Source organism: Eupeodes corollae, chromosome 2 (assembly GCF_945859685.1).
Source record: "Eupeodes corollae chromosome 2, idEupCoro1.1, whole genome shotgun sequence".
Classification (NCBI taxonomy): Eukaryota; Metazoa; Arthropoda; class Insecta; order Diptera; family Syrphidae; genus Eupeodes; species Eupeodes corollae.
This window is the reverse complement of record NC_079148.1, coordinates 35,865,629-35,875,367: the sequence shown is the minus strand read 5'-3', so window position 1 is coordinate 35,875,367 and position 9,739 is coordinate 35,865,629. Positions and strand designations below refer to the sequence as shown.

The 9,739-nt window shown below is 36.6% G+C and overlaps 3 protein-coding genes across 3 annotated transcripts; 1 reads left to right on the top strand and 2 right to left on the bottom strand.

Moving 5' to 3' along the window:
- Positions 1-718: 718 nt before the first annotated feature.
- Positions 719-1,232, bottom strand: LOC129946787 (U7 snRNA-associated Sm-like protein LSm10). Its single transcript, XM_056057119.1, has one exon. The coding sequence runs from the start codon at positions 1,132-1,134 to the stop codon at positions 721-723; it is 414 nt and encodes a 137-aa protein (XP_055913094.1). The 5' UTR covers positions 1,135-1,232; the 3' UTR covers positions 719-720.
- A 2,833-nt stretch (positions 1,233-4,065) lies between these two features.
- LOC129946266 (dynein axonemal assembly factor 5) lies at positions 4,066-7,094 on the top strand. The gene is made up of 6 exons (XM_056056396.1): positions 4,066-5,056; positions 5,125-5,497; positions 5,587-5,793; positions 5,856-6,639; positions 6,696-6,887; positions 6,953-7,094. The coding sequence occupies exons 1-6, from the start codon at positions 4,263-4,265 to the stop codon at positions 7,075-7,077; spliced, it is 2,475 nt and encodes an 824-aa protein (XP_055912371.1). The 5' UTR covers positions 4,066-4,262; the 3' UTR covers positions 7,078-7,094.
- On the bottom strand, positions 7,066-7,692 carry LOC129946267 (28S ribosomal protein S14, mitochondrial). The gene is made up of 2 exons (XM_056056397.1): positions 7,529-7,692; positions 7,066-7,461 (listed from the first exon to the last, which is right to left on the bottom strand). The coding sequence occupies exons 1-2, from the start codon at positions 7,598-7,600 to the stop codon at positions 7,138-7,140; spliced, it is 396 nt and encodes a 131-aa protein (XP_055912372.1). The 5' UTR covers positions 7,601-7,692; the 3' UTR covers positions 7,066-7,137.
- Between the last annotated feature and the right edge of the window lie 2,047 nt (positions 7,693-9,739).

Sequence of the window (9,739 nt, the reverse complement as noted above, 5' to 3'; positions counted from 1 at the left end):
GCCAGGATTTAAGAGGGGTAAATAAAATCGTAATTGGTATTTTAAAAATCTTATACAATGCTGCTTTACGAATAGATATGAACAAATGTTCAATATGAATTCGTTCTTACTTTCCTACTTAGGTCTGTTTTCAGCTCCCTCCAACTATTGCCTAGTAAAGCTGATTCCTCCTCGACTGTCCTGCGATATGTGCTTCTTGGTTGTCCAGCTGTTCTTCCTTCTTGTGTGAGCGGATTCGTATAATAGAGTCTATAGGTTCCTGACGTGTCCTATGACGGACCTCATTTTATTTGAATATGAATTCGTCATGGGACTGAATGTCTTTTTGTTTAACATAAGACAGTCTTCTGCAATCCGTTCCTCTAAAATGATTTTGTTTAGAAACATATAGCCTCAATAACAGATTATTAGCGAAAACGATTGAAACAAATTTGTTCAGAGCATATCTAAAAAAAAAAACTTTCCTAAAAAGTAGTCTTAAGAATTAAGTACTCTACGTTTAATGAATGGAATAACACATTTTCGTATGCCTACAAAAAAAGTGGAGAAGCGACGTAGGCCAAGTCGAATATAAGTCCAATGCTAGTTGACCTAGAGGGAAATAACGGAGTCCCGGAAAATCTTGGAGTCCACCTCCATAGGACATCGATTTATGTGAATGCTGTTTTACTTAAGCAAATAAAACATTTCATGAATCAAATAAAAAAAAAACTTATTTAACTAATTTTTAATATTTTTATTCTTCTCTGCAATTTCATTTAGAATCTCTTCATGCCGATGTCTAGCCCTCTTCTCTTTGAAATTGGTCTTTTTCGCTCGTGGTTCACGTTTACCCACTTTTGCCATCATTTTCTCCAATTTACTTTCAATATTCAATTCTTTTGGAATATGCATTTGCCGAATGCATCTATTTTTAACAATAAATTCATCAAATTCATACTGTAATCCATGTCGATCAATGAAAACAGCTTCACTTAAATGTATGTTCATGAATCCATCGGCATTAAGAATTCTTCCAGCAACAGATGTTTCATTTTTGAGATCGATAAGAATTGACTTGCCTTGGAGCAAAGTTGGAATGCATGCTAATGAATTGCATATTAGATATTTTTCCTTAGCACTAACTGTTTCCATTTTTAATAATTCGAATTTTTGTATTGAAATTCCAAGTTGTGTTTTGTGTGTGTTTAAAATGTTTGCAAAATAAAATGTAAACAAAACAGAAACTTCATTTTGACAGTTAATTTTAAATTTAGTTTGACATAATTTATCGACTAATCGATTTCTTCAATATAATTTTGGTAAGGGTAGGGCCACATTCAGCTGAAATATAGCAAACACATTTCTTGAACTAATAAATATGTAAAGTTTCATATAAATAGGGTCTTTATAAATTGAAAGCGGACGAATTAAAAAGTTGTCATTTATTCCGCAATATTGATAAATCAAAAAATGTTTTCATTCAAAAGTGTTTTTTGGTCATACAACGTCTAGCACGCATCACCTGCCATAATAAAATAAATCTGGCGGCGCAACAGTTTTTTTTTTTAATTCATTTTTATTAGTTCAATCTTAAACCTATCTTAAAGCTAGACAAAAATTCATAAAACTAGCTTAATTATCCATAACTTACAACTAACTTAATGGTCCCATAAGGACACTCTAAGCGGCGGAACAGTCCTAAGCGAACCATGACTCAGAGTCATTTCAGAGATGGATGGGACACAGTTTTTATGCCAAGCCCCAACGTCTAATTTTTGGAAAGCATTTTTCATGGCAAGTATTACCTTTGGAGGATTAATCGATTCCTCGCAAAAGGCGAGGGATGGAACTCAAGTCCTCGGGCATAACATTCCTATTCAATAACCATCACGAGTTGGTTATCTAGTTTTTTTCTTTTTGATTTATATTATGTTTGAAACTGGCAGTTGTTTCCCATTAATGGCACACAACTTGATGCACAGCCTATGACACAATCGATATTTTGCACACTTAATTTTTAAATTGTGTCTTTTGCCGTCTTTATGATGGCAATTGCTCCCCTAGGAGCAGTAATTTTACGTTTATGACCATTAAACATTTTTCAGGAGAATTTCGAGGACATGGCCATCGCACATAGGTGATGTGAAGAAGCCACCGATGTTGAGTGACTTGACCTTATTAGAAATTTTCTTATGAGTTTTTTTGAACTTGCAATTTTTTAAAAATCTTCAGTAAGTAACAATAGACTTTCAAAACCCATATAATCTATAGAATATGTCAAGTTGAGTTAATAGGCTGTTTACACCAAGCACAAACGCAGGTTTTCGCAAAATTATCGGTTTTGGCCGAAAACCTACAACGAAACCTCAAGTTTTCGCATACATTTTTGGTAAACCACAAGTTTTCGTAAAACACAAGTTTTAAATAAAACTTCTCGAAAAATAGTAGCAATTCAAAGTTGAACCAAGCAAACAAACCTTTCAAACATAAAGCGCTCAAATTAATGTTAACAAAACAGCTAATGGCTGCTGTTAAAACAAATATTTCATTTTGAAATAAGAATTATTGCTTTTTGTGTTTTATTTACAAAATATGCAAGAGAAAAAAGAGAAAAAAAAACAAAAAAATGAAACTTTGAGGGAGCTGTTCGGCAACAAAAAAAAAACGTCAAGAATAAAAGCTCCGGTGACTATTTGTGGCACTGGCGGATCTTTCATGATCCTCCAGAACTCACTATGGCTACTGCCATGACGATCCAAAGGACGTAATGACATTTCCAAGGGATGCGTCTTTGAACTCGTCGCCACAAATATGTTCGACGCTTTCGTTTACTACCTGGAAAGACTTTGCGGTCACACCGTCACAAGGGTTGGGAGATATGAGAAAGGTGATAAGTTCATTTGTGCTTTGGAGAAGCCAGGCGAGCCCTCAAAGGAAGAAACCAAAGAAATAGTCATGGAGAAATTGCAGCCCATCATAACAGCTTCAGTGATCGGTCTGGATGAGTGTGATTTTGGTACGAATATTTAACTAGGAATTGACCTTTTCTGCTCCGGCCATAAGGACCTATACGAAATCGTTCTCAACATCGCCTATAAGTTGCTCGAATGCTCAGAATAAAATAATGGCGATTCTGAAGGCACATTTGGCCAACAGAAACTCAGTATTTTGGATTGAATTTGTTGCGAAAGAAGAAGAAAATGTTTTAAATATAATAAATTTGTATAGGAACAGTTTTGTTTGTTGTTGATTCTATGATATATTTTCGAGGCAATTAGCTTCTCGTTAGTGAATTGTTCGGGTCTAAACGAGCTTGTAGTTCTTGTTGGTTCATGCCGTCAGTCCATTCCACCAAAACCCAGAACTTCAGTTGAAACTCTTCTATGAGACGAGCTAGTGTTAAGGCCTTGTCTGCACTGATATGCTCCTCTATCATTGCACAGAAAAGGATTATCGACTTAAGGGGGTCGACGGCAAAGACAAATCCTTAGAAGAATATTTGCACTTCAAGAATTTAAAAAAAATTGAATCTTGTGAGAATACATACCAAATAGAACATCTTCACTGTGTGAAAGGAAGTTCTTGGATATTTTGATTTTATCCGCATCCGAGACGGTAAGTTGGTGATATACTGGGAGTTTTTTGTATTTTCGTATGGAAACATTTGTTAAACCACTCAATGACTGGATCCTATTCGATTTTTTGGAGCTCATATAGATCCTTACCTTCCTGAAAATCAACTTTAGTTCATTGAAGAGTATATCGAAAGTTCTGCGGCTCATTCTGAAATGTTTTTTTCATCAATACAAAATTTGACAGCCGGTGTTAAACAAATTTAAATGTCAAATGAAAACGTGTAAATGTTCGGTGAGAACGATTTTCTGGTTTTCGAAAACTTTTTGCCGAAAACTCGGTTTTGGGTTTGATGTAAAAAGGCTATAAGTATATGAATGTGCCCACCAAGGAGAGATGAACATTTCAAATGTACATCCAATTTGCTCATGTAGTTACCCAGTTACTTTCTCAACCGAATAATGACATTTGACATCTGACCAATCAGATCCTTTATAAAAATAAAAGTCCTCATTTACAAATTTGTTGAACACTAACTATAAAAAACAACAACACTAAAATAACACCTAGGAAACATGTTTTATTTTATTTTATTAAACAAAGTAATCGCCATAGAAATAACAAATAATTAACAGAAAAAACTCTCTACTGCACAAATAAACGTTCTAGAAAGTTTCAACCTTGTGATAACCTAATAACAACTCGCAATGTCGGAATCCCGTGAAAAAATGTGGGAGGATTTGCAGAGCACCGACCGGCGAACTCGTCTTAAAGCTCTGACAGAACTCGAAACATTTTGCCATCGCATTCTCGACCTTCGAAAAGTCATATCCGTCTTCGATGAATGTTACTTACATCTTCTCAATTGCTACGCCGATCAATATGAAAGTTGTCGAGAGCAAGCTACAATTACGGTGGCTTCATTCATTAAAAAACTGCCGGCCAATGATTTCTATTTGCAGAATGTGATTGTCTCTATGGCCGCAAGAATGGGCATGGTCGAGACCATAGAAGAGAGCGAGGAGATCCGATTTTTGCATCTCAAGCAACTCAGTGCTATCATCGATAAGTACAAGAAAACCGAGGACAATGACTATCTCAGTCATTGCTACGACGAAATCATGGACATTCTCTTCAAGGCTCTGCATGATGACTTCCCTGCTGTGCAGAAGGAAGCGTGTGCTTGTATTGTCAAGCTTGCTAAAGCTACTCATGTCTTCCATCAACGTGCCGAGCACTTGGCCAAGCCTCTGTTCACCTTGTTAAATCACAAACATTCACAGAATCGAATCGCCTCCATCGAAGCCTGCTATACCATTGCTCTGCACCTTAACTCGAATTCTGAGATGCTGATACGTATCTTTTGTGAGACTTCTCCGCTTCTAATGGATCTGAATCCTTTGGTGAGAAGGGAATGCGGCCGAATGGGTTGTCTTATGCTGATGGAGCTCAAGGATCGATATTCCTTCTTCGATCGTATCATTCCGCTGGTGTTGTGCTGGTAAGACTTTTGTTTTGTTATATTTTGATAAGAAACACCCATTAATAAGTTGAAACTTTTCTAATTAGTTTGAAAGATGACTCTCCAGAGGTTCGCAATGACATTATCGGACGATGGAAAGAATGCGGCAAACTATACTACGACGAAAATGAAACTGAACTGAAAAAAATCGAGATCGGCGAAAGGATGCCCTCAAACTATCCCGAATGGGAAGATCGGCCAACAATTGGATGTCGAGCAATTGTGCAGAGGAGTCTCAGACTTGTTCATACCATCATGAGAGAGTCGGGAGACTGGAAAGAACACGTTCGGGTGCATGCTCTGCGTTTGATGTATCAATTTGTTCTGCATGCTGAGGCAGCGATGACTGCGAAATTCTTCGAAATATATCCCGATCTGGCCAAGGCGTGCGCTGATCCCGATTCTAGTGTCGCTCCTGAGGTAATTCCTATTATTATTAGGGGTATTTAATGAGCTGGTGGCACACTCAATAGTTATTGTTTCCTAATTTTTACATAAACGATTTCTAGGCAATGAAAGTGGCTGATCTAATGGGACGTCTTTTGTCCTACGCCGACTGGAAAGAGCACGGAATCGAAGGTTTTGAAAAGAACCCCAAACTGGGCTACGTAAGATGTTTCTTCCATTTATTTGCCGCCGCAACGGAAACCAATGAAGAAGATATCTTGAGAGTATCGAACATTCTGGTGAAGAAAGAGTTCTCACAAAGTCTTGATGTAGGTTTTATCTTCTCCTTTGAAATTCTTAATAAGGTTTTCAAAATCCTGTCCTTTCACAGCCTGAAATTCAATTGTACATCCTGGGTTTAGTTGATGAACTCTGGAGGAAGCACACAATTCGCACAACAGAAGATGCTATGAGCAGCTTAAATTTGAATCCCGACAGCACAATTGAAAGGAGTTTGTACACCGTTACAATTCGTATAATGGCACTGTCTTATGGCACGGATAGCATAGTTGCGAAATACATCAATCGGAAGCAGGAAATTCTGGAGAAGATAGCTTTGTTCATCAATTGTGATGTAGCAACGCTACATGCGAAACACTTGGCTTGGGTTCTGGAGAAGTTGGACAATTTGGATGCCCTCTTGGACAGTCACACAGAACCTATCATTTTGCTGTGTGGTATAATTCATCTTTGTGGCTATCGGCCGTCTTCATTGGAAGTCCTAAAGCTTAAAATTCGAACTGTTTGGGATCATGCGGCAGATGATGCCAAAATCAAGGTCTTCACTGCTGTGTCAATTTCAATGTTAAAATGGAAAGACACCATGAATGGGGATTGTGAGGAAGAACTTGAGAAATTCGTAAGTGAGTTGATTGAGGAGCATATTGAATGGAAAGTTGGAGCTGCTGCAGAGTCGATGCGATCTCTGGCAATAGCTTCGTTGTGTGCTATCACACATGGGGCTCCTCTGGCTGCGGTCAAGATCCTTCCAAAAATGGCTAAGTATTTTACGAATTTGCTTGAAGACAATTCAGTTTCCACGAGAAATTATGCTCTCAAGTGTCTCTTGAACTTTGGTCCACTTGAGGTGGAGAAATTAAGACCTATTGCCTTTGGTAAATCTTTCTTCTTCTTGTGTTCCTTTGCAACCTGAATAATCATCTTTTTATAGGTGTTCTCCAGCGTTTGGATGATCCTCACAGTGGAAGTCGTGAATTAGCAGCAAAAGTTATTCCCAAACTGAAACCAATTTGTCCAACAGAGCATGACCAGGAAATTTGGAATGCCTTCATCAAGAAAGCTTCATCTTCTCTGTTTCTATACTTTGATGGACCAGAATTAAAACTAAGAGAAACCATCAAGGGTAAGGAATGGCCAGTTCTTTTTTAGGAAATCTTGAAATATTCTTTTATCTTCTTGACCACACAGGAGTTCTTATTGAAATTGGAAAACTCTACCCTGCTGTCTTTGAGGAACCTTTGAATTGTGCCCTTGCCACAAGTTTCCAAAAGAACGAAGTTCAGAAAATCAAAGAAGCTGTCTATGAACAATAAACGTTTTGATAAAATTATTTAAGTTTTTTTTTTTAATTTATTTTTCACATTTTAATAATTCTACCACATGGCACGTTGTACTCCGGACAATTTATTATAATCAGCCAAGTGTCGCCAAACAATTCGGCTCAATCGGTAGCGATGCACAACTCCGCGGGGACGTGATGTAAATGCACAACGTTCACGACAACGAACCAATGAAGAATCCCTGGGGAAGGCAGCAATTTCCGCATCGGCTATTTCTCGAATTTCTGCAGGTAGAATGTCATTTTTTCGTAAGGCATTTACCCGAAGACGATCGACGGCATGTTCGACAACACATTTGCGGCGTTTTACATCACGAATCATCTTCCAATCGGTGTATTTCGTTCGCACTTGCTGGAGCTGTTTTTGGAATGGACAGAATAATATTAAAAGTTATGGCAGAGGGAGATGAAGTATTCAAACATACAATTGGTCCAGGTGCTTGAATGGATTTAAGCATAAATCCACCAATTGTTTTTATGCTTGACAACGAGGCCATTGGAAGATTTGTGAGTTTTTTTCCTGCGATATTCAATCGGAATCCGAATCAATAGAAAAAATAAAATAATTTCGTAATTCTTATTAGGTTAGCTGTCAGTGTCAGTGACAGAAATTTGGATCGACATTTTCATTTGGTATAAAAGTTCTGTTTCCGTATACGATGCAATAAAATTCTTGGTTTCATAAAATGTTCCCAAGGAATTAGTTGAATTTCTCTTGGACCGAGGTTAGATGCAAGTTTTACTAAATATTATGCTGGCCTTGCAAGAATAACTAAATTTGTATTCCACGAAATAAAATGTGAAATATAAAGTTTTCAAATAAAAGGTCTAATTTTGGGGCGACTTTCCATTACCGCAGCACGAATTTCCTTCTGATTGTTTTTACAGTTGGGTCGGGGGCTTAATAGAACATATTTTAAATATTAAGGTGAGGAAACACTTTCAAGTCACAGAAAAAACATTTCCTTTCTCTGACTTAACAGTACTTTTTTGGTATTTAATTTTTTGAGCCTGAAAAGAGTTTGTTTTGAATTGATAGCACGGCGCGGTGGCGTACTAACAGCTAGGTATAATCCCTGCTTGGGATCATCATAGGATTTGGGGTATGTGCGAGTTTGGGTATATGCAAAGTACTTTTTGCATTGGATCACTAAAATCAAAGAAATCTTCAACAAAAAAAAGCAACTATGGCAACATTGAGTTAAAAACAGGGAAGAAATGTCAAAATCAACCGTTTTTTGTGATTTTAATGTAAATAAATAAATTTAAAATAGAAATAAATGTTTCCTCCCACTAAAATTGCTGCAGTTATTATTTATTTGCACATATCTATCAAATAAAAAACCGCAAGTCGAAATTAGTGCTGCGGTAATTTAAAGTTGAGCCCTAATTTTAAATTCTGTACTATTTTGGGAGCTGTCACTTTTAAAGTTGTAATTTTTTGACGTTTGAAAAGATTTAACTATGCAATTACTTAAAACGGAGCCGTAAATGCTTCTTAAGGTTGGTAAAATGTTAAGGGCCGATGTTGAATGTGAATCACACCTAATCGTCAAGTTTATTTCCACATTTCAATTGATATTTCTCAGCTGTTGGGTGAATTATTATAATTTAATAGTGATTGTCGAAAAACGAATGCACCCAAAAAGATTGACGGTTTGATGTGGTTTATGGGCTGGTGGCATCATGAACGTCAACGATATGTAGTTTCAACAGGACGATGCCACTTGCAACACAGCCAACGACAAATTAAATGGCTGTGATCATGTGATTTGACACCGTTGAATTTCTTTTGTTGGGGTTGTTTCAAAGAAATGGTGTCATCGAAAACTTAAACCATTGGATGGAAGTGAACCTTAATATAAAGAAATGACAATATTTTCCTAAATAATTAGTGTTTTATTCAAATCATGTTGTCATATTACCCTTAGATCTGCATACAAATTCTCCGAACTTACAATAAAAGATCATGTTCAGAAATTCCATTTTCACCTCGGACGCTAGGTTTATAAGCAGAATCGCCATATTGTAGGTTACGAAAGTCTAATAATGATCGTTAAAGACGATCTGCATATCAAACGTCCACTTTTTAGTTCGTTTTTTGGCTGTCGGTGTGATTGGATCTTAGTTATTCAAAAATAAGAAAATTCTACAGGATGGCGGTGTGTTACACATAAGCAACACAGTGGCAATTTCCCAAGAGAAAATTAACATTAGACTCATTTTTATTTAGCACTTGACTAAACCAAACACAGTTTTAAAATTGGTACCACTGCTAATTTACATGGTCGTCTATATTTTTATCGTGACCAGCAGTGCATAGATTATTGCTTAGCTTAAAGACTTGTATCTTATCACTACCGTTGTTCTGAGCAAAGTTTGAGTACATTTCGTTGGCTAGATATACTTTCATAGACGGTTTACACACTGTGCATTTTTAACGAGATTCACTAAAGCGTTTAATCATTTTATATCGTTTTAAATACAAAAAAAAAAAACAAATAAGTCAAAGCTAAATTCTCTTATAAACTAATAAAACATGTGTTTGTTATCCTACAATTTTAACTCAATTGCTTTCCCTACAGAAATTATGAAATTGTCATTTGAATACAAATTTGACATCTTTCACGAGTGTC

Bases quoted from the DNA above. Each gene is read 5' to 3' on its own strand.
- LOC129946787 (XM_056057119.1), bottom strand. From the start codon at position 1,134: ATGGAAACAGTTAGTGCTAAGGAAAAATATCTAATATGCAATTCATTA.
- LOC129946267 (XM_056056397.1), bottom strand. From the start codon at position 7,600: ATGGCCTCGTTGTCAAGCATAAAAACAATTGGTGGATTTATGCTTAAA. The intron at 7,462-7,528 runs GTATGTTTGAAT...TTCCAAAAACAG, and splicing joins TTCAAGCACCTGGACCAATT to CTCCAGCAAGTGCGAACGAA.
- LOC129946266 (XM_056056396.1), top strand. From the start codon at position 4,263: ATGTCGGAATCCCGTGAAAAAATGTGGGAGGATTTGCAGAGCACCGAC. The intron at 5,057-5,124 runs GTAAGACTTTTG...TTTTCTAATTAG, and splicing joins ATTCCGCTGGTGTTGTGCTG to TTTGAAAGATGACTCTCCAG. The intron at 6,888-6,952 runs GTAAGGAATGGC...TTGACCACACAG, and splicing joins ACTAAGAGAAACCATCAAGG to GAGTTCTTATTGAAATTGGA.